At 43.1% G+C, this 27,059-nt stretch overlaps 4 gene segments (V, D, J or C); all 4 read left to right on the top strand.

The window, feature by feature from the left end:
* The window catches only part of LOC121170947, a 171,482-nt gene that overhangs the window by 13,796 nt on the left and 130,627 nt on the right, over positions 1-27,059 (top strand).
* On the top strand, positions 655-1,351 carry LOC121170952. The segment is given in 2 exon segments: positions 655-889; positions 972-1,351. Coding segments are annotated over 2 exon segments (486 nt in total).
* LOC121170953 lies at positions 8,800-9,379 on the top strand. The segment is given in 2 exon segments: positions 8,800-8,924; positions 9,046-9,379. Coding segments are annotated over 2 exon segments (357 nt in total).
* Positions 17,534-18,168, top strand: LOC121170956. The segment is given in 2 exon segments: positions 17,534-17,624; positions 17,792-18,168. Coding segments are annotated over 2 exon segments (414 nt in total).

Genomic DNA, 27,059 nt, shown 5'->3' with positions numbered 1-27,059 from the left:
ACTGGAAGGCGATTCCCCTGCAGAAGCACCACACCTGGGGAGCAAACACCCTAACCGGGAGTCGAGGAGTCCTAACTACATGGGGAAGGTGTTCCAGCTTTCAGATAAATGAGTAATTTGGGCATAGAGTGAAAACACACCACTAGCTTCTAAGCATTTTCCTTAAAATTCTAGACTACAGTGGCTGGCAGAGTGGAGGGGGTTAGGGTGGCTCATGTTCTGCCTGCAGCACTGGTAACTCAAAGGCTGAAGGTTTATATTCCCAATGCTCCATTTCTGATGGAGCTCTCTGCCTGTGAGTTAGGAAAGCAGAAGAAAATGGCCATGTCTTGGGCCTTGCCTAACATGTGGGAGACCCAGAGGTTGCAGCTTCTGGCTTTGCAACAGCTCAGCTCTGGCTGAGGCATTTAGAGAGTGAACCAGTGGATGGAGGATATTTCTCCATCTTTCACTCTTGCTCTCTGTAAGCCTGCCGTTCAAATAAAAAATAAATTAAATAATTAAAGAAAGAAAGTATTCTAGGTTAAAGAAATACTTAGGCAAAAAAAAAAACCCACAGTGGATTAATAAGGGAATATTTCATCACAGAAAAAAAACGGCAAACACATGGAGTTATAAATTGATGCACAATGATGTAAAGAGCATTTCTGAGCTCTTCACTTGTACACACTTGTACATTTTGCTTTTGTGCCTTCTTGTGAAAGGGGTGTGTCCTCTGCTGACAGAAGGCTCAGGGACCCAGGCATTGAGAGAGCAGTCTCAGAATGACTCAGTCACATGTCCTGTTCTCCTTGTGCAGCATTAAGACCAGAAGGCTCAGCTGTCCTGTGCTCTCCCACCATGAGTGTCAGCCTCCTGTGCTGGGCGGCCTTTTGTCTCCTGTTTGCAGGTAAGGAAGGAAAGGGCTCTCAAGGTCTTGGTGCCAAGCCCTTGTACTGGAGCTACAATATTAATATTTTCCTCCTCTACAGGTGCAGCACATGCAGTTGTCACTCAGAGCCCCACATTCCAGATCCTAAAGGCAGGACAGAGACTGACAATGACGTGTTACCAGGATCTGAAACACGACTACATGTACTGGTACCGCCAGCACCCAGGACAGGGACTGAAGCTGATTCATTACTCATTTGATGTTGGCACCAGTGAGAAAGGAGAAGTCCCAGATGGGTATAATGCATCTAGACCAAGCACAGAGAACTTCCTGCTCACCGTGGAGTCAGTTGCCTCCTCACAGACAGCTATGTATTTCTGTGCCAGCAGTTATCCACAGCGCTATACAGCCACATCCTCTCTGCACACAAACATGTTTCAGGCTCTGCTCCCACAGACCTCAAAACACCCTTAAACAGTTTCCAGCACAGGGACCCTGACGGTTAGGCAGTCTGTTGAGGGGTGGGAGCCCCAGTCTTTGCCAAGGTGTATCCACAGGCAGGATTGCCCAGGCATGTACTCAGTACTGGTCTCAATGTCTCCATTCAAGCACCCTGGTCTTGCTCTGGGTTGTCAGAATGGAGTGGAGGCAATTCTGCCTCAGCAGCTTTCCTTTCCTCCCACTGGCCTGAGTCTGTACACACTAAAGTGAATCAAGATCTGTGATTGCAGTACATCCAGGACTCTGTGTCTCCACGAACACCAGGGAGAATCCCTCTCTCCTTGGGATTCCCACCCAGGACCAACCCTCAGGTGGAGTCTCCTGTTGCTCACCTGGTCTGTGTGGCTGTTCTACCCCATTGCCCCTATCCTTTCCTAAGTCTGCAATGCTGACAGCCCCTCCTCTGAACTTCACTCCTTGCTGTTACAAAGAGGTCAAAATGTTTTCCCTGCCTGGCATGTGGATGTTCTGCAGCCCTTTGACTTCAGCAAAATCATCCTTGGGATACACTCGTCTTCCTCACTGCTAATGTCAAGATCCCTCTTATTGAACTTCATGTATAATGTGCTGCTCACCCAGAGAATTTAGTATAATTTGAATATTTCTGATGATTATTGCTTGATTATCAATGGCTCATGTTAAAAAAAAATTAAGTTGACAGTGACAGGCAAAGGGAAGCAGAGACATAGATAGAGACAGATGGAGAAACATATCTCCTGGCTGCTCCTCAGTGGTCCACAAGAAGCAGGGATGGTCCTAGCTGAAACCAGAGGCTGGAAGTGTACCCATTTCTCCCACGTGGATGGTAGGACCTCTTTTGTTGCTTTCCCAGACACATTAGTCAGGAAAGTGGATTGTAGCAGAGGTAGATCAATCTGTAACTGACATTCAAAACATGCAAACCATGTTCAGCATTCTCAAATAATATTGCCACAGCAAAAAGCTGGAGTTCTTGTCTCTACTGGTTTACTCCAGAATGCCTTCAGTAAGCAAGGGTGGGCCAGGCCAAAGTAGGAGACTAGGCCTTGGTCTCCCACACAGGTGGCATAGATCCAACCCCTTTAGCAACCACCTGCTGCTTGCAAGGGGATGCATGAGCAGAAAGCAGGATGGGAAGCAGTGCTGGGACCCAGGGACTCTGACAGGAAGGCAGAAATGTCAAACAGATATTTAACTGCTATATTAAACATCTTCCCTATCACCTTTGCTTTTTAACTAGCCAATCACTTTTGCTTTGACTAATTATGCCCTTCCCTTTATGGCATTGATTTGAATTCAGAATCATCCTGGTAAAACCATTTTATCCTCTTGTTAGAATTCTGGAAGAAATGCATCAGGACATCTGTCCTACTGGTTTAAAATTCTAAAGCAAGCCTTGATTTTGTCTGCAGCTGCTCTGGATGCAAGACGTTTGATCCTGTTGATCACAATGTGTGGACTACTTGTGTTTTTCAGGAAGAATTTTATAAAATGATTCAAACAATTTATCAGGAAGTTGGCTATCATTTCTGCTCTGGATTATTGTTTCTTTTCAGCTATGGCATGAAGAAGATTAAACTATCTTTGTGAATTCAGTGATATCCTGTTGCTACAGGCTTCTTCTGCAGAGCTGCCTCAATCCTGCTTAAAAGAAGTTCTCTGGAACCAGCACTGTGGCAGAGCAAATTATGCTGCTGGATGCTTTGCTGGCATTCCTTATGATGCCAGTTCAAACTCTGCATTTCTGATTTATTTCCTTAGTGTGCCTGAGAAGGCAGGGAGGGGCAGCTCAAGAGCCATGAGCTCTTATAGGAGATGAGATGAAACTCTTTGTTCGAGTGTTCCACCTCGCCCAGCCTCAGCTGTTGGACGCGTTTTGGCAGTGAACAATGGATGGAGGATCTCTCTCACTATCTGCTTCTACTCACACTCTGTACAACTCCATCTTGCAAATACATACAATAAATGTTTGAAAAAAAATGAAAGAAGTTATCCTGGATCCAGATTACTAACGCATTTTTTTTTGAAGATTTGAATTGGAAACAAGGAGATACCTACATATTTTGAATGTCTTTCCTGCATGACATTATGAGGCCTAATTCATGGCAATGGTATGATTAAAAAGGAACATATAATCAGAACTTCATTGTAAATCTAACATTGGGATAGTTTGAAAATTTCCAATTTGATGACAAAAATGTAAGAAATTGATGCATGACAGGATGCAAAAAAGAGATGATATGAATAATATACTCCCTGGAGGAAAACTGGTAAATTAAACAATAGGTTAGATGTGATTAAAGAACATTTTGTTGCTATCAAACACAGATATGAATTAGTTACCTGGAATGTAGTACAGCAATTACACGCACAAGGAAAGGAAAGTTAACTGCAGAAAAGGTGAAGAAGGAGGCCTCTGCTATACTAGAATGCACTCCATATTTTATTATGTATCTTTATGTGTGAGTTACAAATCATCAATATTTAAGAAAAGCAAATAATTGGTGATCTTATATTATTTGACAAGTTTCTGGAGGTAATTAAAGACCTAAGTCTCTTGCATTAAATATTGAGATGTGATTCAAGTAGAGGATGTCACACTGAAATCACAGGAATTTAATGAGAAAGCAGAGGTTTTAAAAGCAGTCACAATGGAAAAATGAAGAACTTTCCAAGGTGTGGGGTGAGAGCTCAGTAAACATCAGAAACGGGGATAAAAATAACCATTAACTAAAAACCACGGTCTGTATCCACATAAGAATGATATTGATTCTTAAATAATGTTATAAGTAATATACATGAAATAACGCCCTGTTTTGCATTTGAGAGAACCTGTCAAGATTGAACTTTAAAAAACAGAATGATCCCAGAATAAAATATGATCTGCAAATAATTAGCTGAATTTGACAGACAATTAGAGCGTGTGTGCTGGGAAATAACGAAAACGTCAACTGGAACAGGTGTGTTTACAAGAAATCCTACTCCTCAAATAGGAGAACGGTTTCGCGCTTCATATTCCACAGTAAAGTATCTCTGCCACATTGCAGATGGAGCAGTGATTGTCCCCAGAGAACAGAAAATTGGAGATTTATGACTCTTGTTTAGGAACATCAGTGGAGTAAAAAACTGATACTCATACAGAAAAGGAGCAAAGATTTAAATCAGACCTCAAACCATCACATCAGGTGAGTCTCGCATTCCTGAGGTATTGGAATGTGACAGAGGAAGTGATGTCACCTGCAAACCACTGTGTGGGAGCAAGGACGCCCCTCCTACCCTTCTGTTCCTGCCCACAAGGACCCTGACCTGGTGGAGCCTCCCATCTCAGCCTTTCTTGCCATGGGCAGCAGGTTCCTCTGTTGGATGGTTTTCTGTCTCCTTGGGGCAGGTGAGTCCTCAGACATGATGCGGTTTCACGGTTTGTGCATTGTGTGTGCCCATGCATGTCTGCATGTTGTTGAGCACATATCAACAATATGTTATATTGCACACATGTATGTGATTGACAAATACAACTGCTTTCCTCTGTGTCCAAATTCTGTCTCCACAGACCACACAGACGCTGGAGTCTCCCAGGACCCCAGGCACAGGGTCACAGGGAAGGGTCAGAATGTCACTCTCAGGTGTGACCCAGAGTCGGGCCATGTTAGTCTCTATTGGTACCGACAGACCCCAGGACAAGCCCTGCAGTTCATGATTTACTTCAACCGTAAAGAAGCTCTTGACGAGTCAGGCATGCCTGGGGAGCGCTTCTCTGCTAAGAGGCCCGAGGGATCTTCATCCACCCTGAACATCCAGCCTGCAGAGCCTGGGGACTCGGCCGTATACTTCTGTGCCAGCAGCTTAGCCACAGTGTGGCACTGCCACCTTCCTCCTGCTCACAAACCTCATCCGTCTGTGTCCTGGCAGCTCTGAGGGAGGGAACCTGAAACAGAGGGTGGTTTTTTATCTTCTCACCTCAAAACAAAGAAGCAGGTTTGGAACTTAGACATCCTTTGACAGGAAGTGGCCAAGATAAACTCCTGCCTCTCTGCCAGTTGGTGTGCTGGGTAGGGATAACCATCCTCCCTGGAAAACTGGGGTCCCCATGTCAGCTCAACACAAAGGGATATAGAACAGACGTCAGCCCCACGTGCAGGATGGGCACAGGCAGTCCTCTTAAGTCCCTGGGGCTTCTGCAACTCCACATGCTCCCATGCTGCACAGAGTGAGCAGGACTCGGGCCCTGCACTGCTGGGTGCGTCCTCTGGAAGCTCTGAGTGCTGGAGCTTGTGGTCTGCTGCCCACAGAGCAGGGCATCTGCAGCTCAGACTCAGCAATGTCTTCCCACCTGATCTTAGGCCTGTGCTGACCCTGTGGCAGCAACTGATGGACACAACACTGCCAATAATAAGGTGCATGGGATTAGCCTTGTCTCTTCTGCTTCCTCAAGATCAATTTCTTCCCTCCTGCTACTCACAACAACAGACCTGTATCATACACGTTGCACATCTATTGTACAATGCTATTGCCAGTCCTGACTTCCATCCACATTTATTTTCCATTAGATACTGATCCATAGTTGTTTGTTTATGGGTATAGAATATCTTTATCATATTCCATTTTACTTCATTATTCACGAATTTGGCCTCATTCTGAAGATAATGTTATTATCTGCCTAGTTCCAGCAACCTTAGGAAAAGTGCAGAAGAAGCAGCGATGGACTTCACTTATTCGTCACAAGATGGCGCTGCAACGTCAGAGGGACTGAGGTGTTGGACAAGAAATTAGGAGAGCACAGGATGTGAAAGGGTTAAGAAGATGGACTTGGAGCCCACATTTGGCAGGTGTTTCCATTTCAGTTGTAACTAATTATCCAGCTGTTTAAGATGTGGGCATTAGTCCGTACTTTAATGAGATCCACAGATAAACAGTTTTTGACAGGACTGTTTAAGCATGCAGTGACATTACAGGTTAGGACAACGGCCAAGAGTCCAGCACCCTATTGTCAGGTTATATTTAACATTCTGATTGGGAGTCAATGTTTTGATTTGGAACTGGAGATTATGCTGCAGTGTAGCTTCACATCTTCATATGATTGTCACAATTTGGCAGTTAATATACGTCTCATTAATTGAAAAGCCATAAAACAAAATCAACAGTAGAAAGAAAAATAGAAACCTTATAAATACACGAAGTTAAATAACATGCAAGAAAATGACCAATGAGTTACTGAAAAGATGAAAATCAATAACATTCTTGAAGAAAATGATGCTACTGTATAATCTGAGTCAGTGTATAATTTAGTAAGAAGAAATAACACCATTTTGAAGAAACAATAACAAAAATATCAAAATTCTTGAGATGCAGTGAACACAATATTGAAAGGGCTATTGATCTTGTGTTTGGCAAGGAGGTTGTCCTATATCAGGGAGAATATATGTTATTTGTTCTTTTGCGATTGACTTATTTCACTGAGCATAATGAGTTATAGTTGGCACCATTTGGTTGCAAATAGTGGAATTTCCTTCTTTCATTACCTGAACAGTATTCCATGAGTAGATGTGCCACACAACCTTTACCACTCCACTTTTGACCGCCATCTGTGTTGTTTCCATTTCTTCGCTAATGTAGATTTTGCTGCTATAAGTAGAGTGTTATAGAATTGGGGGGATCCTGTGCTGTTGGAATCTGATTGTGAAGTGAGATCCAAGATTTTATGAACATATGGAAGTTTAACCAATACTTCATGGTCGGAGGTGTTGAGTACTACACTGAATGTCCATCCCTTCGGGAGACTTTTGACGTTTAAATTATGAGGTTTTCTCAGAATGCTTGGTTCACTTTCTTTTTATTGCCTCTTGATGAACTGAAGTTTAAATCAAATATTTGCCTTCGTAGTTGATAGTGTTTTGTTTACTTCATCTGTTGTGTCACATTAGTGCCTTCTTATTGTTCTCATCACTCATAAAATCATAATCTAAACATTCCTCCCTCTCTCTCTCTGTCTCCCTGATTCTGTCATAACCATTCCTTTCCCATTATACAGTCTCCTGTGATTTGGCCATGAGCTTTTCCTCTGTTCTTTGGGGCCAGTAGGGGACACAATATATGGTGTTGAAGACTATGCTGGCAAGAGCATCTGGAGTGAACTATGTGGAGCTGTATATTCTTCCTGAGGAAGGAGAAGGGGAGGATGCAGCATGATTCTTGTAAGGTCCTCTTTAGTGTCTAAGTTCCTTAATCATATTTTTTGGTTTTTTAAATATGTGCTTATTTTTTTTTGAAAGTCAGATTTACAGAGAGGAGAGACAGAGAAAGGTCTTTTATCTTCTGGTTCATTCCCCTAAATTTCAGAAATGCCTTGAGCTGAGCCAAATTGAAATTGGGAGGCAGAAATTTCTTCTAAGTACCCCTGGGATACTGAGGATACCCAGGGTACAGAGGACTTGGATCTGCCTCTGCTTCCCCCTGTCGCAAGCTAGTGGCTGAATTGAATATGAAGCAGCCAGGAAACACACACACACACAGAATGCCGGTGCTGCAAGACTGAGTTTGAAGCAATTGAGCCATAGCACCTGAACCTTGGGCTACTTTTAAAAATGCAAAATACTCCATCCAAAACACATATTCAGCTTTTGAAGTCTACAGAGTTTCTATCAGAACTGAGATGGGAGAGTAACATTGTTTTTGCAAAGGCATGGCAATTAAAAGTTGTACAAGTAAGTAGCTCTTACTCACATTGGGGCTTAAATAGTGATCAGAGATTATGGTGCCTGTGCAGTTGGGTGAAGCTTTGGGAGAAGACCGGCTGTGACTTTGGCTAGAGAAATGTAGCTGTGAAATACAAACTACTAAGAAAGGAGAAGGAACAGACAAAAACAGGAGAGTTGATTTCCATATCTCTATCTAATTCCTTGTTACTCTCTGCTACAAAGTGAGGTCAGTATTGAGGTGAAGGCGAAGTGAGCCCATTTATGCGTTCCAGGAGCCTGACCACTGAACAAGGGTAGGTCTAGATGGATGAACATGAGCTATCCAAGGAAGAGCAATCCATAACTGGCTCATTCTGTGTATGAAATAACAAAATTATGTAATTGTTTCAGGAGAATCTTTGCTTTAATGAATTACAGGAAAAAAGACCTTGATTGGAACAACAGAGTCATCTCTGTGATTTTGCATCATGGTTGATAAAAGGAAAAGCAGGGAATGCTATCCAAGAAAGGAAAACAGAGAGAGAAAAAGTGATTTGAACCCAGCATCACGCAGAGCCAGTATGTGGAATTTAATCACACTAACTAACCATGCTAATCTAACAAGGGAGTGTGAGTTGAGCAGAAAGCATTGTAGGCATCAGGAGGGGAAGAACCAGGGCAGAGGTGTAGGGGGCACTAAGCCTCAGGAGGTGTGAAAGATGATGACATCAGAACAATGACATCACAAGGTAGCCCCCAATCAGGAGAAACAATCCAAGAACTCAGCCCTTACCCACGAGGACGAGCCCCAAGGACAGAAAACAGAAAACACTGCCTCTTCCACTGTACCATGGACTCCAGGCTCTTCTCCTGCATGATGCTCTGTCTCCTGGGAGCAGGTGAGTCATGTGGAGAAAAGAGCAGCCCATGGCAAGCATGCTGCATCCTCAACAGTAACCTTCCTTCAGAGGAGCACCCCAAGCCTGTCTCCTGGCTCATCTCCTTCTGCTTTTCCTACAGGACCAGTGGAGGCTGAAGTCAAACAAACGCCAAGACAGCTGATCAAAGCAAGAGGGCAGAAAGTGACACTGAATTGCACCCCGGACTCAGGGCACAACCGTGTGTTTTGGTATCAACAGAACCTGGACCAAGGCCTGCAGTTCTTGTTTGACTATTACTTAGAAAAACAGAATGACAAAGGCAATGTCCCAGACCGGTTCTCAGCTCACCAGTTCAGTGACTATCGCTCTGAGCTGAGTGTGAGTGCCCTGGAGCTGGAGGACTCAGCTGTGTATCTCTGTGCCAGCAGCTTGACACAGCCCTTCTGAGTCCCCAGCCTTCTGTGCATAAACCTCCTTCCCATGGTGGAGCAGCTTCAGAGTTGACACAGCTGTGAGTGCCTGGGCCCTACAGGGGGCAGGAAAACTGGTGTCTGTGTTCTGAAGTGACACTTGGAACATTTCTGCCATTTAAGTTTAGGACCAATAAGACTAACAGCATGTTTTCAAAGCTCACAGCTCCTTCACCAGGGGTGTTCAAAAAATGCCCTTCTACAACTAATGCTGTATACCAGGGGGGTTGAATAGGAATGTATGGTTTAATAGCTGAGATCCCTCTTTTGTAGTGCAGAGAATTTCAAGTTTAGATCATGCTTACCTTCTAATAGTATGAAATGGTTTTTAAAATCATTGAGTTGCTCATTATGGATTTGAGGGAGAAGCATGACAATTTGGAAAAGTTCAAGGTCAAAGAATATTATCAAAGAATCCTGAAAATCCACTGAGATGTCCAATGACTCAAGTCATGTTCTGTACAACCTCATCTATCCTGTCTCCATTCAAAGTGTTTCAAACAAAGAAACGGTGAAGCAAGCTGTTGTAGCAACTGGCATAACCCTGCATTTGGTTCCAGTTGAGAGCATCACACAATGCCAGCATTGAGGATATGGGAATTCTTGACTCTGCCTCAATGCTGTCTCCTAGAGCTGCATTTGGATAACTCCTAAAGCCCAGGAGAGGTTCCTACCACTCAGACAATATCAATGTTCCCACGACAGTCTGCCTCCCCAGGACAGTCTGACACAGATCCCCCAGATGCATTCATCTCTTGCAATCTCTCTGCTCTTCTCAGACAAAGCTCATTTCTGAACCTTCTCAAACTCAACTGCCTTTTCCAAGTCAGTGTGTGTTCATCTCCCCATGGCCTGCAAGGACCTTCCAGGTCCCCAAACAGAGAGACAGGTACTGTACCCCGCCCCATCTCTTGTGCCTTCAGCTTTCATTATGATTGCCAAGCATACAATTGGCACTCTTTGTAAAGTTTGGCAGAAACTCTACGTTCAATCCTTGCCAGCTTCTGGCAACCACCGGTCTATTATTCTATTTTTGAGTGAGTATTTGAGACATCTTACACAAATGAAACCATGTGTCATTGGGCTTTTTTGGTGACAAGTATATTTCAGTAACTGTTGTCATCTTAGCTCATCCACATTGTGGAAATTGGTGGGACTTCCTTCTCTTTGAAGCTTAATAATGTTCCATTTTATGAGTAATGTGCTGCTTAGGATTAGCAATAGTAAATTTATAATCAGTGACTTTCTGTTAAAGCATCTATAACTCTCTCACCTGTTCCAGTTGTAGACATACAAGCATTGGGTGACTTGAATGCATATTTTTGGTTCAATACTTCTCTGTGGAGAAATATCAGGGGAAAAGTATGTTATAATTCATTGACAACGTAAGAAATAAATGCCCTTCTTGCACAAGTTTTAATTTAATCAGAAATTTGATTATCAGAATGTGTTTCAGGCAAATATTATTTAATCAATGGTGTTATGTCAAGAAACTTGTTTATCTGTTCAATATTGTGAGCAAATAAATTAGCACTGTACAGAACTGGAAATCAAACCCTGATTTAGACGGTGTATTTGTAATTCTATTCTATAGTGTGTTTTCATGCCAATACCTATCATGAAAATCTAAATATTGTACCCTTCATTACTTTCATATCTAACAGCTGTAGTGAAATAATTAACAGATATGAGTTTCCCCAAGAGATAGTGATATAGAAAACAAGACCTGCCTCAGTTCCATGGACACCTGATTCGGATTTTTGGTTCAACACAGGCAGGTCCAAATCTAGCACCAAGTTGTTGAGTGTCTTCATCTACAGAATGGATGTGTGTGTGTGTGTGTGTGTGTGTGTGTGTGTGTGTGTGTGTGTGTGTGTGTGTTTATCCATGTGTATATGCTAAGGTTCTCCAGAGAAACAAAACAATAATATCTGCCTATCTAGCTATCTATCTCCATAAGATTTCTTATTAGGAAATGGGGAATGCAAATAGGAATGATGATAAATCCAAAATCAGCAGGGTGGGCTTGTGGTGCTAGGGACACAGAAACAATGTTAAATTATCTAAATATTTGCGATCCAGTAAAGGTTGCATAAAAGCATCCATCCACCCTCTCCAAGGATGCATACGAGTATAATCTGCATAAACTATGAAGCATGTTGCAGCTCTTTGCTAATCTTATACAGATCCTGGACCATTCTTGCTGTAGAAAGGCAAATATATTCTGTCTCAGCATCTTAAAGTTAATAATTAAAAAGTAACTGAAAAGGAACTGGATATGTCTGATCGTTAGTTATTTGAAAATAATGAAAGAATTTAGAACACATGATGCAGCAAGCATCATAAAATTAATCTACCGATATAGGAATTACATAAACATTTCCTAGATTAAATGTGCAAGTCAGTAGTTTTAAAGCTATATAATTACTGCATGTCCTTGCAACCCTCAGTCTTATTAAGATAAAGGACATTTCCATCACCAAGAAATCTCCGTTATGCTCCTGTGCAATGTCTCTCTCCATTGCTGACATCTAGTGATATGATTTCTATCACTGTGCTGCAGCTTTGCCATTTATCTTGCTAATGGAAACCTCAAGCATTCCTCCATGATAACATTCCCTCTTTAGCACAGAGTATAGTGTGGAGAGAAAGGTGTATACTCAGAGGAGAGAAATGAGCATGGGAAGTTTTTTGGCTGACAGACATTTAAAGCCATCAGATAAATCTGTTGCAAATGAGAGTATTCTTATCTGGAGACAGATGATTGGATGAAATGACCACCAAATAATCTTACCAGCTGCTAGCTGATTTTGCTCAAGTTATTAATTTTCATTCATCTCTTTCCTCATTCATTGAAATTAGTTTATAATGACACCTTGAATAAAAAAATGAACAATTCTTCATGCAAATGATTTAGTTTCCATCAGAGAACATGCAGCTGGTCCTCTGTCTCCTGGAACACAGGACTCCCAGACTAGAAGTACCATCCTCACAAGCTTGCCATTTCCCAGATTCACTGCTTCAGTTGTGGTTGTAGCACCAGGCACTCTCTGTTGTTAACTTTAATGTCTGACCTTCTGTCCTAACTCCCACAGAGGCTGGGTGATGAGACGCCTAGACCCACACTTGAGAGAGGAACAAACTATTATAGGGAAGTTGGAAATAAACCAAAACAAAGAGTATGGATTCTGTGCAACAAGAAAGAGCTTTTCAGCTCATAGATATGTGTTACTTACTTAATGTCGGATAACCTCCATAGAATTTGTTTCCCATGGAAAAGGCACCTGCTTTTTTCTGCAGCCTGTCACATCTCCCCTCATTGTTATAATATCTGTGCACCTTTGCATTGATAGCAAGCTGCAGACTGAACAGCCGCCAACTGCCAAAAGCTCCTGTCCCCACTGGAAGGCGATTCCCCTGTTGAAGTACCACACCTGGTCAGCAAACACACTGACTGGGAGTGAGGAGCCCTAACTACATGGGGAAGGTGGTCCAGCTGTCAGACACTTTAAGTAAACAGAGTAAATGATCCCTTACAGCTGGAAGAATGTGAAATAATCCCTTATAGCTGGAAGAATGTGCTGCCAAGCTTTTGGAGACCAGATACCAGAGAGAACTGTTTAGGCAAAGAACATATATAGGGTTGTGAATAATGATATAAATTAGAAAAGGGTATTTGAATGAGAAATATAGGAGCAGAGTGAAAAGACACCATTAGTTGGTAAAGATTTTGCTTAAAATTCTAGACTACAGGAGCTGGCGCAAGTGGTGAAAGTGGGGCCGGCTAATGTTTTATCTGCCGCACTGGTAACACCCATGGGTGCAGGTTCATGTCCCTGATAGTCCACTTCTGATCAAGTTTTTTGTGTATGAGCTGGGAAAGCAGAAGAAAATGGCCCATGCCTTGGGCCTCAGCACTCATATGGAGACTTACAAGTTCCTGGGCTGGCTTTGAAACAACTCAGCTCTGGCCATTGCAGCCATTTGGGGAAGGAACCAGCAAACGGAGGATGTTTTTTACATCTATCACTCCTGATCTATATAAGCCTGTCATTCAAATAAAAATAAATTAAGTCATTAATAAAGAAAACATTCTAGAATAGAGAAATATCTAGGCAAACAAACACAGTGGAATAATAAGGAAACATTTCATCATAGAAACAAATGCATGTACTTCAAATTGTTGCAAAACAATATACACAGAATTATTAAAACTTGAGTCAATTCAAATAAATTCGTCCTGTTCTGGACTCTTCACTTTCACACACTTGTACATGTTGCTTTTGTACCATCTTGGGAAAGGGGTGTGTCCTCTGCTGACAAAAGCCTCAGGGTCCCAGGCAATGAGAGGGCAGTCTCAGAATGACTCAGTCACATGTTCTGTTCTCCCTTTGCCAATATTTAGATCAGAAGGCCCAGCTGTCCTGCGCTCTCCTGCCATGAGTGTCAGCCTCCTGGGCTGGGGGGCCTTTTGTCTCCTGTTTGCAGGTGCGTCCAGGAGGGGCTCTCAAGGTCCTGGTGCTAATCCTTTGCACTGGTGCTACAATATTAACATCTTCCTCCTCTACAGGTGCAGCACATGCAGGGGTCACTCAGAGACCCACGTTCCAGATCCTAAAGACAGGACAGAGACTGACAATGACGTGTTACCAGGATCTGAACTACGACAACATGTACTGGTACCGCCAGGACCCAGGGCAGGGCCTGAAGCTGATTCATTACTCAGTGGGCAAAGACATCACTGATAAAGGAGAAGTCCCTGATGGGTATAATGTGTCTCGACCAAGCAAAGAGAACTTCCTGCTCACTGCAGAGTCAGCTGCCCCCTCACAGACCTCTGTGTACTTGTGTGCCAGCAGTGATCCACAGCGCTGCACAGCCACATCCTCTCTGCACACAAACACATTTCAGGCTCTGCTTCCACAGACCTCAAAGCATCCTTATCACAGCTTCCAGCACAGGGACCCTGACAGGCAGGAGGTCTCCTGAGTGGTGGGAGCTCCAGTCTGTGCTGTGATGTATCCACAGGCAGGATTGCCAAGTTGTGTGTTCATCCCTCAACTCAGAGGTCTCCATTCTAGCACACTGGTCTTGCTCTGGGTTCTCAGAATGGAGTGGAGGCAATTCTGCCTCAGCAGCTTTCCTTTCCTCCCACTGGCCTGAGTCTGTACACACTAAAGTGAATCAAGATCTGTGATTGCAGTACATCCAGAACTCTGTGTCTCCACGAACACCAGGGAGAATCCCTCTCTCTTTGGGATTCCCACCCAGGACCAACCCTCATGTGGGGACTCCTGTTGCTCACCTGGTCTGTGTGGCTGTTCTACCCCATTGCTCCCTTTTCTGAACTTCACTCCTTGCTGTTACAAAAAAGGTCAAAAGTGTTTCTTCTGCCCCACATGTGGAAAATCCCCAGCCCTTTGACCTCAGCAAAATCATCCTTGGGATACACTCCTCTTCCTCACTGCCAATGTCAAGATTTCTCTTGTAGTGTACTGTCCAGCCAGATATTTAGTACAATTGGAATATTTCTGATGATTACTGCTCATATTTTTTGAAAAAATATTTAAGTTGACAGTGACAGGCAAAGGGAAGTAGAAACATAGATAGAGACAGATGGAGAAACATATCTCCTGGCTGCTCCTCAGTGGTCCACAACAAGCAGGGATGGTCCTAGCTGAAACCAGAGGCTGGAAGTGTACCCATTTCTCCCACGTGGATGGTAGGACCTCTTTTGTTGCTTTCCCAGACACACTAGTCAGGAAAGTGGATTGCAGTAGAGGCAGCTCAATCTGTAACTGACATTCTGACATTAGTAGTCCTCATTGCAAGTGGTAGCTTAGCTGATGGAAGCATAACGCCAGCCCCTGGTTCAGTAGTTAACTCTGGGATATGGGTATGGCTGTTGCCTTTACTAACAACAATTTCCTACAAGGTTTGAATCTGTTTTGCGGAGAAAGGAGTGAATACTGACAGGACCAAAGGAACGTGGAGAAGCAACAGCCTTACCTACATTTAGCAACTTAAGTGTCCGTAAAGGAGTGGGTAAGTAAATGTGGTACACACATAGTGGATACTTTTCAGTCATCATAACAGTGAAATTCTGTCATTTTCATCAACATGGGTAGAACTGGACAAGATTAAGTTATGTGACCTGACACACAGAAAGACATTTTCTCATTTCCATGTGAAAGCTAAAACATCGAATTTGTGCTAATAACGAGTAACAGCCTGGAAAGTGTGTGTGGGAAAGGTTTGGATAGAACATGTTATCAAACAAAAGCAGACCAATGGATAAAAATAGTTCCAGTGCTTGGCAGCACAATGGGATAACGTTTGACAATAAGCAATTGCATCTTTAAAAAGCCAACTTGGTGTTGGCTATTGTTTTGGCTCTTGATCGTTGGTTCTTTTCAGTTAAGGCATGACGAAGATTTAGTTGTATTCATGAATTAATTAAGCAATCACTTATTGTTCCAGGTTTCTCCTTCAAAACTGCCTCATCCCTTCTTTATAAGTTATCCTGTGTCCAGCAAGGTAGGAGAGTGAGATAAGCCATTGATTGCTTTGCTGACATCCCTTATAATGCCAAGTCAAATTCAGCTATTGCATTTCCAACTTATCTCCTTAATGTGCCTGATAAGACAGGGAGGGCAGCTCAAGTGCTTAGGGCCCTGAGCTCCTGTAGGAGATGTTCCTTAAGCTGTTTGTTTGTTTGTTTGTTTGTTTTTCAGTTTTCTGGCCTGCCCAGTCTCATCTATCGCAGCCTTTGGGCAGTGAACAGCAGATGGAAGATTTTTCTTACTCTCTGCTTCTCTCACATACTCTGTGCAACTCTGTCTTGCAAATACATAAAATAAATGTTTAAATAAATAAAATAAATTGTCATGGATCCAAGATACTAAGGCAATTATTTTATGTGTGGGACTGGGGGGGAAAAAGAGAAAAAAGGAAATACCTATATATTTGAATGTCTTTACTACATAACATCATGAGGCCTAATTCATGGTGATGATATGATTGAAAAGGAATAAATAATCAGAACTCCATTCTAGAGTTAACACTGAGACAGCCCTCAGAGCACTTTACAATATCGGGACCCAATACTTTAGACTTAATTGGCAATCCAGGGTGCAGGAGGCAGTTTTTAAGCTCATGTGTTTGCGTGAGAGGCTGTAGACACCTGCTAAATAAGCAAACTCTTGTAACTCTTCACACTTAATGCAAGCCACTTAGAAGCTTCAACGATGAAGTTCTTGCACCATGAAGAGTAGTAAAATAAAACTAGCGAAAACTGAGGCTACAAAGATGAATGAAATACTTGACATGGCCAGTATGTAAAAAAAGCATGCCATAGTATAAAAGTTCAAATTTAATTTCTAAAAAGGAAATTGAAGCATGACAAGAGGCAAAAGGAGATTATATACAAAATATTCTCACTGAGGTCAAAACAGGTCAATTAAATAATAGATTACATGTGATTAAAGCAAGATTTGTTCTTGTCAAACACAGATGTGAGTAAGTTACCTGGAATGCAGTACAGCAAATACATGCGCAATAGGAAAGAAAAGCTCACTGCAAGAAAGATAAAGACAAAGGTTTCTATTGTACTAGAAGGTAAACCAAGTGTGTTATGTGTCTCGATAATTTGAGTGTGCATTTGAGATGACCTGTCAAAATTAAACATTAAAAGCCAGATAATGGTCCCAGAAAAAATATGATCTGGAAATAATTGGCTAATCAATTAGCGCATGTGTGCTTGGTAAATAAGGATGATTCCAAATGGAGTAGGAGTGTTTACAAGAAATCCTATTCCTGGAATGAGAGAGCGATTTCACCCTTGATGCTCCATAGTAATGTGCCACAACTCAAATGATGCAGCAGTGATGGTCCCCAGAGAGCAGATACCCAGAGAGGCAATTTGTGATAATTGTATATGAACAGTATTGGAGTAAAACCTGCTGAGCCAAAACATGAAACTACAAGAAAAAAAAAGTGGAGCAAAGATTTAACTCAGACCTCAACTATCACATCAAATGAGTCTCGTGTTCCTGAGGTACTACTGGGAAGTGACAGAGGAAATGATGTCACCTGCAAACCACTGTGTGGGAGCAAGGACGCCCCTCTACCTCCTCCTCCTCTGTTCCTGCCCACAAGGACCCTGACCTGGTGGAGCCTCCCATCTCAGCTCTTCCTGCCATGGGCAGCAGGCTGCTCTGCTGCGTGGTCCTCTGTCTCCTGGGGGCAGGTGAGTCCTCAGACATGAAGTTTCATGGTGTGCAGTATGTGTGCACATGTACATTTGTGTGTGGTTGGGCATATGCATATACATGTATTATATTACACACACATGAGTGTGTGTGGATGACAAGTAAGACCTTTTTGCTCATCTGTTTCCAAATTCTGTCTCCACAGACCACACGGACGCTGGAGTCTCCCAGGACCCCAGGCACAGGGTCACAGCGAGGGGTCAGAATGTCACTCTCAAGTGTGACCCAGAGTCTGGTCATAATGTTCTCTATTGGTACCGACAGACCCCAGGACAAGGTCTGCAGTTGATGATTTATTTCCAAGGTAAAGGTGCTGCCGACGAGTCAGGCATGCCTGGGGAGCGCTTCTCTGCTAAGAGGCCCCAGGGATCTTCATCCACCCTGAACATCCAGCCTGCAGAGCCTGGGGACTCAGCTGTGTACCTCTGTGCCAGCAGCTTAGCCACAGTGTGGCACTGCCAGCTCCGTCCTGCTCACAAACCTCATCCGTCTGTCTCCTGGCAGCTCTGAGCGAGCTTCAGTGGAGGGTGGTAGTTGATCTTCATACTTCAAAATGAAGAAGTACATTTGGAGCCCTGCCATCCTTTGACAGATTGTTACCATCCTGAATTACACTTTTGGTACAATCATGGTTCCCTGATTGCTCTAGGTTCCATGGAATGCAGTGCAATAAATGCATGCAAAATATGAGAGAAAAGTTAAGCCATTCACAGATTTGCAGCCATCTAAAGGATAATCCTATTATATACGCAATTCCATAGGTAACCATCCTCAGGAGGGGGAAATAAAGGAAAAACAGGGCACACATTTCATGTGTTGGTCACTAGGGGGTGCTGTGTTGCCAGTGAGAATAAGGTATTCTAAAAAGTCTTGGAGAGCAGTGACAAATAAAGGGTTAAGAAAAACTTGGGTTTGGTTCCAAAATTCGGCAGATGTTGGCTTTTTCATTTATAGCTAAATTACCCACAGCTAGGTAAGAGGTGGTTGGTATGGTGCAACCTCTAGGCTTTAAGGAGATTCACAGTTGACTGGTTTTGATAGGGCAGCCTTGATGTGAGGGCAGGTGCAGATAGAAGAGTGATGACTTCCACAGAACCTGGGAAATCGTGGTGATGTGTGGTGTTCTCTGGTGTGAATGTGCTGCTGCCGCTACACCTCATCTTCCAGGAAGGCCTGATGTGTGCTACAATGTCCAGAATGACTGATCCTGCTGAGTTCAGAGTGAGGGACCATGGGATGGAAGGAAATGCAGGGATGGAGGAGTGACCCACAGCCCCACCTGCCTGTGTGTTACAGGGCTTTTATTCTTGAGACCATGGGACTAGGATAGGAGAGCTCCCTCCATGCCATGGCCTCCCTAAGTCCCAACCTCCTCTTCTGTGTGAGCCTTAGTTTCCTGGGAACAGGTGAGCTCTGCTCTCTGCTGAGAAATCCTGTCCATGGATTTGCTAATCCTGAATGTGGACTTTTCCTTTCCTCCCTGGAGACACTACTTCCTAGGAATCACGTTTGGCATGCAACTCCACTTAGAATCTCCCAGATGTTAAGATACCTTTTCTTATTCACACAGGGAAAAAGACACTGCACTGAAAAACAAATCTCAGCTCATGATTTATTGTTCAGGGTTCTGGTACTGTTAAGCCACAGTTCAGGACCTAAGACTGATTCATTATTCAGAAAACATGGGAGCTGTTTTCAAATGGGATGCTACACAAGGGCACAGTGTCTCCAGAAAAAAAAAAAAAAGATTTTTTTTTCCCTTGCCCCAGAATGGGCCAGCACCAACCAGACCTCCCTTCACCTCTGTGTTTGCAATGAATCCATAGCACTACAGAATCAGCCCTTCTCTGCACAAAGGAACAGCCATGAGCTTGAAGTGTGGGCTCTTCCTCCTGAAGGCCCTGACTCCACTTAGAAAAAAAAAATGACTGCCCCTTCTGGGGCTTTCTCAGGATGTCCCAGCAACAGCATCCCAGTCTGAAGTGACCTTGCGCAGCTAGAAGGTCAGGGTGAGCTGCAGTCCGTCACTACGCAAGCAATGTCATCAGCTGTTACGTTGCTCAGTTTGGAATAGTCTAATCATTTTGTAAAGCAGATGAATAGTAGTTTCCAACTTGAAGTCTGCATCTCACTTCACTTTCTAGAAATAATAACCAAATAGAAATTACCTGGTCATGCTTGTACATTGTGCACGCCTTCACATCTGTAAAAAAAAAAAAAAAAAGGGGGCGTTGGCTCACTTAGGACCCAACATGTAAAGAGGGGAGCAGGCTCCTTATTTAAATAAAATCAATTAACCGATTATACAATCTGTTGCAAGTTGAACCTGAAGTATGAAGAGAAAAAATGATGGTGATGACTAATTTCAACTTAGACAGTTTACGGCGTTCCATGGGTAGGATTTTTGCTCCTTGTTTTTCAGTCTTTTGTTCTCAGTTTTGATCCAACAGTAGATCTTCACCAGGTTTTGGACAAATTTGTCATTCTAGCTTACTTTATCTAAGTCTAGATTTGCATATTTTGGTAACAGCCCTGATCACTTCTCAGTGACTTAAGCTGATTTATAAATTTTTTCACCTAGTTAGTTTGCATGGCAAATTCCTCTATTGGATTATATATATTCCAATCATATAGTATCTGCTTTTGTGGTACAGGGGTTTAAGTCATCACTTGTGATGACAGCATCTCATACAAATATAGCCGACGTATCTAGGCCCATGTCACGCATGTGAGAGATCAGGGTGGAAGACAATGCTCCTGGCTTTGGTTGGCCCGGTCCCAGACACTGTGGCCATCTGGGGAGTAAACCAGCAGATGGGAGATTTCAGCAGTGCTAACTGCCCAGTGTTACAAATTGTGTTCATTAGTAATTGCAGAGCAGTAGTAATTGTGTTACCTGCAATGCAGATGTCAGAACTTGCATTATTTCTTAACAGCAACATAGAGTTCCAAGGGCTCATTTTTTCCCCTTGTGAGTTTATGAAGGCACTGGAAAAATTGAAAAAGGAGAATAATGGTATTATTTAAAAGGTGAGTCAGGGCTAAGGGCTAACACACATGGCAGCTCTTATTTGTGTTGGCCTGTAACAGAGAAAAAGGCATATAAGCCATTGGGCAGTGTGTGACAGGGCTTTGGGAGAAGGATGGCTGCAAGGTGCAGTGCCCTTGGCTGTGAAATGTAAATCAGTTAGAAGAGTGAGGGAAATGGATTTTGAAAACAAGGAGTGTTAGTTTTTCTGTCTCCACCTTTCTTTCCTGCCATTGTCTTACAGAAGCTGAGCTGCTCACTGGGGAGATGGAGAGAAAAGGGTCAGGTTAATGTAATCCACTGGGGCAGCCTCTGAAGGCAGGATGGGTGTGAAGGGAAGGACATGACCTATCCAGGGCAGAGCATTCCTTAAGTGCCTATTGTGTGCTGTAAGTTTATGATCATTTCTGCGCTGTCAAGATATTTGATCATTTCTGAAGATTCCATTGTTGTTTAAGGTTTGCTTTATTTATTTAAAAGGATGAGAAGAGAGAGAGAAAGAGAGAGAGATGTAAACAGACGATAGGAAAGTGTTCCATTCACAGGGTTACTTCCCAAACTTGGACCACTCAGAGTCATGAACCAGGAGCTTCAAAGAGTACCCCAGATGGGCCTGGGGCAAAACATGTGTTACATCGTCCACTAATTTATCGTCCACTAATTTATCAGATTTGTTAGTAGAGAGCTGCACTGCATGTATTGTATCTTTGTCTGGCACTGGTAACCCTATGATATGTTGGAGTAGCAGGTGGAAGCTTAATCTGATAAACCAAAATGCCAGCCCCGTTTCTGAGGAATCCTAACCCCACTACGTTAAGAATCCCATGCTGCTTTGGCTTCAACAGGACTCTGTCTGGGTGACTTTATATCTCTACCCTCTCAGAGGAGGCAGGGAATGCTGCCAGGGGAAGGAAATAGAGAAATGTTGGTTTGAAGGCAGCATCAAGCATGGCTGATATGGGGCAGTGATGTGTGTCTTGTGGGCGGTGAGGGGCTGGATTAATCACAGGTCCTTTATCACCATCTATCAAGCAGGTCTGTGAGTTTCACCACACTGCAAGGCAAGCAGCAGGTGGGGAGGCAAATGGGGCCATTAGGAGCCCATTGCAATGCAGGTTCAGGGTCAGTGTCTCATCTGAGAAGCCTCTATCCTTAACCAGCTGAGCTGTGTGAACCTGGCATGTTAGGAACATAGGCTATGGGAGGCCTGACGGAGGAGGACATCAGTACAGTGACATCACAGAATGGTCACCCAATCAGGAAAAACAAACCAAGATTTCAGCTCTTACTAATGCCAGCACAGAGAACAGCCTGCTGCTTGCTACTGTGCCATGGGTCCTTGGCTCCTCCCCTGGGCTATGCTCTGTCTCGTTGGAGCAGGTGAGTCTGAAGACAAGGACAGTATGCCCTTTATGAGCGCACCAGATCAATTATCTTGGTCTTCCTTAAGGGAAGATCCTTAAGGTTTAGATCCACGGCTCTCTCCTGGTTCATTACTATCTATTTTTCCCACAGGAGCAGTGCAGGCAGCCGGAGTCACACAAATGCCTAGACACTTGATCAAAGCAAGAGGGCAACAAGTGACACTGCGATGTACCCCTCTCTCTGGACATGACCGTGTGCTGTGGTATCAACAAGTTCTGGGACAGGGCATCCAGTTCCTCTTTGACTATTCCTTGGGATCACAGAATGAAAAAGGAAATGTCCCTGACCGGTTCTCTGCTCACCAGTTCAGTAATTACAGCTCTGAAATGAACTTGAGTGCCTTGGAGCTGAAGGACTCTGCAGTGTATCTCTGTGCCAGCAGCTTAGCACAGCCCTGCTGAGTCCCTGGCCTTCTGTGCACAAACCTCCTTCCTTCCCCCGTATGGAGAAACCTCAGACCTGACACAGCTGTGAGAACTAGAGCCCCCATTGTTCTCAAAAGTACACCTGTGCTATCCGTGTCGCACGAGGTTAGGACCAGCAAGGCCAAGTGCATCTGCTCAGAGCATGGGTCTATCTCAGAAGATGCACTTAGTACTGCGTGAATGTATGTGTTTTCTTGTGGCACCTCATCCACTTTGAAACATGTTTTCTCCAAGAAGTATGTACTGAGAGGTGCTTCATCAGTACTGAGTTCTTACAGGCTGTTTTGCCTATTGACAGCAAATTTAAGCCCAATGAATTTGCCTTCATAAATAAAAAGAAAAAAAAACAAGCAAGATATATAAACCTCCTCTGAAACATGTTGTCTAATATTTAATATGAATTGGGTCAAAGACAAAGCAGGAAAATATGTGGTTCTGTTGAGAAAGAGGCTCTAGGCAATGTAATGTTTCCAAGTTATAAGTTATGGAGCTGCTCACACTGGTTCTATACATGACCCATAATTTTGGGGATCACCTCTCTCATTCTCTTGAAAATTACAATGTGTAATCTTTATTTTTTATCACAATGTTGGATACAGAATGGAAAGACACCAAGATATTCTAAAGATTCTCGTTAATGTTACAGACTACAGGGCCCAAATGGGGTAGCGACTACAGTACTTGCCTAGATCCCTTGTTGGTGCTTTTTTGTGCCCCAGTGGTCCTGCTTCCCATCCAGCTCCCTGCTTATGGGCTGGAAAAGCAGTCAAGTACAGCCGAAGGCCTTGGAACTCTGCAACTGCATGGGAAACCCAGAAGAAGCTCATGGCTTCTGGCCTCAGATCAGTGTAGCTGCAGCCATCGTGGCCACTTGTGGAGTGTATCGTGGGATGGAAGACAGTCCTCTCTGTCTCTCCTCCTCTCTGTATATATGCCTTTCCAATAAAAATGTTTAAAAAAAGATTACAGACTACAGAAATATTTAACTAACTACAAATGTGCATAGACCTACCAAGAGTTCCACAGTGATGTCAAGGAAAACTTACAGGACCTGTGTCAACTCACACGAACACTTCCTGATCTAAGCTGCTCATCTGTATGTTTACTCTGAACCTTCTGTGCAAAGGGGCGTTTCCTTGGTTGACAGAGTTTGGTCTCAGAATGACACAATCCTGTGTTAGGCTCTCCCTTTGCCAACATTTAGCTGAGAAGGCCAGGCTGTCCTGCCCTCTCCCACCATGAGTGTCAGCCTCCTGTGCTGGGCAGCCTTTTGTCTCTTGTTTGCAGGTGCGTCCAGGAGGGGCTCTCAAGGTCCTGGTGCTAATCCTTTGCACTGGAGCTACAATATTAACATCTTTGTCCTCTACAGGTGTAGCACATGCAGGGGTCACTCAGAGACCCACGTTCCAGATCCTAAAGACAGGACAGAGACTGACAATGACATGTGCCCAGAACAAGAACCACAACAACATGTACTGGTACCGCCAGGACCCAGGACAGGGCCTGAAGCTGATTCATTACTCAGTGGGCAAAGACATCACTGATAAAGGAGAAGTCCCTGATGGGTATAATGCATCTAGACCAAGCACAGAGAACTTCTTGCTCACCGCAGAGTCAGCTGCCCCCTCACAGACATCTGTGTACTTGTGTGCCAGCAGTGATCCACAGCGCTGCACAGCCACATCCTCTCTGCACACAAACGCAGTTCAGGCTCTGCTCCCACAGAATGCAGCAATGCCCTCATCACAGCTCCCAGCACAGGGACCCTGATAGGCAGGAGGTCCCTGAGTGGTGAGGGCCCCAGTCTTTGCCAAGGTGTATCCACAGGCAGGATTAACCAGGCATGTTCTCAGTACTGCTCTCAGAGGCTCCATTCTAGAGCCTTAAAAGCAAAAGCAAAACAAAACAAAATAAAACAAAACATTTATACATTTATTTTATGACGTAGTTCTGTAGGTTCCAGGATTTATCCTCTCTCCTCCCCAATTCTCCTCCCCCACACAAGTTTTTCCCCAATGTTATTACAAAAGTATAATTTTTAAAAGATTTATTTTATTTTTATTGGAAAGGCAGATATGCAGAGAGGAGAGACAGAGAAGATCTTCTGTCAGATGATTCACTCCCCAATTGGCTGCAATGGCTGGAGCTGAGCCAATCTGAAGCCATGAGCCTCTTCCTAAGCTGGTGCAGGGTCCCAAAGCTTTGGGACGTCCTCGACTGCTTTCCCAGGCCACAGGCAGGAAGCCGGATGGGAAGCGGGGCCGCCGGGATTAGAACCGGCGCCCAAATGGGATCCAGGGCGTGCAAGGCGAGGACCTTAACCACTACACCATTGTGCCAGGCCCTCAAAAGTACAGTCTTTCAAAAATAGTCTTAAGTCTGTCATTCTGCTAATCAAGAGTGTCCTGACATTGTAGGTATAGACAATGGCAGAGAATCCTGCATCCTATTGTTAAGATATATACAACAGTTTCATTGGGAGTCCGCTTTTATTTGAAAGTAGAGATGCATACTGAATTTTATCTTCAAATCTGTACATAATAGTGCCTAAAACACAATTACTGTACATCATGTTAAATGAAAATCCATAATGCAAAAATCAACAATGGGAAGAAAAATAGGAAATATACAACATGAAGTCAAATAACATGAGTACAAATTTATGTTAATGAACATTGTTTTAAAAAACATTGTGTTTTTTTTGCATAATTAGTTCCAAGGATATTTTGAAAACTCTTAATATGGACAATTGCTACGTTTCCACTTTAAAGTGCACATTAAATGTTAAAATCGATAGAAAGTTGAGAGGTGGTTTTTGGATGGAGATGAGAAAAATCATATTGTTCAACAGGGAGAAAATTCAGCCATACAAAGTGTGAACATTCTAGAGATCTGCCACTTGAGTGCAACGATGTGTTTGCAGCTGGAGATTTGTGAAAAGGTAAGGTTTGATGCTCTCTGTTTAGATGACCATGACAAAAGGAAAAGTTAAGAACTACACGCAGGATGCTGATTGTCAACTAGTGCAGAGTCTATAAATACAATCCTGACAGTGGGGCTATTTACTGCAGCTTGGGGTTAGAAAGCAAAAGGGAAGAGGGAGCACCACTGGATTTTGAATTTTATATCAACTATATATACTAGAATGTTTCCGCCTGGAAAAATAATATGTTTATAAGACACTGTAAGTTCTAATCGATGGAGATGGCATAAAGGAGAAAGGTAATCAGAGACTAGTCTTCAGCTAATAAGGCTGCCCTAAGAACACTCTACAATACTTACTAAGTAATTTGTGAAATTATTTAGGATCCCACAGTGTAGCAGATGGTTGGAAGGCTCCTGCATTTGAGAAATAGACTGGAGATACTTGCAAAACCATGGGCACTTGATAGTCTGTGCTCTCATTCTAGGGCTTTTGAAAATTCCATGCATTAATGTTTGACAAATGTTCTCTGAAGAATAAGATTATTAAAACAAAATGCAATTAAGAAATGCTGAGCACAACAAGAAAGATTTGAAATATGCCAAATAAAACATGTCCAAGTGACTATAAAAGGAATGAAAATGGCAAGGAACGACCACTTCAAATCACAAACTAAATTAATCACGTGTGCCATGACAATAGGTGGTCTTGTAAAATAAAACTAGTACATTAAATAGTAGATTGAACACAACTGTCAAATATAAAGCTGAATAATTATCTACAAAAGAGCACAGACAATTAAATGTAAAATATGAAAGGGAGATTAAAGGACAGAATGGAAATGATGGAGACATCTAGTATATTAGATAATGCACAGCATTTTATCATGTCCTGTTGTGTATGCACTACACGTCATTGATGATTTGGAAAGAGACCATAGGAAGACAACATCAGTGAGTTTTCCTAAGTGGATGAAGAAGGTACTTCCTAGGATTCAATATTAACTAGTTCTTGCACAATTAAAATAGAGACAGATCGTCTTAAATATTTTCTCAGGGATAAAATGAAAGAAAAAAAAAATAACCTAAATTTTCCACTGAGATGTATCATCAAAATTTTATCTGAGAACATGGAAGAGGATCCCAAAAGAATGAGATGTGATATATGTAGAAATCTTTTGAATTTGATTTTCATTTTGATCATATCCGATTAAGAGAAAGGGGGTGCGCACAAGAGACCCCGCCTTTCAGAGAAGACAGTGAGTTCAGCCACCCTGATTCGTGTTCACGGCGCCATTGACAGGACACAGCAGACAGAGCAGCAACCGTCCAGTGAGAAAGGACTCGGAGATTCCGTGTGAGGCCCCGTTATCCAGACAGCCCTGGAACACAGTGATGACACATGCTTTGATGAGGCTGAAAGGGAGCTGGCAAATAATTAAGTCAGTATTTAAGTCAGTCATTCCAAGGACACAAAACATGACTCCTGTGATGTCATGGGGCTTGACAGAGGAAGTGAAGTCACCATGAAAACCACTGCTGGTTTTCTCATGTTTGAGGATTAGGAAGGCCCCTCCTCCTCTGCTCCTGCCCACCAGGGCCCTGATCTTGTG

Source organism: Ochotona curzoniae, unplaced genomic scaffold, assembly GCF_017591425.1.
Source record: "Ochotona curzoniae isolate NIBS_2020 unplaced genomic scaffold, NIBS_Ocur_1.0 scaffold_2476, whole genome shotgun sequence".
Lineage (NCBI taxonomy): Eukaryota > Metazoa > Chordata > Mammalia > Lagomorpha > Ochotonidae > Ochotona > Ochotona curzoniae.
Note: the sequence above shows the minus strand (reverse complement) of the source record. Positions and strands in the feature narration are given on the sequence as shown.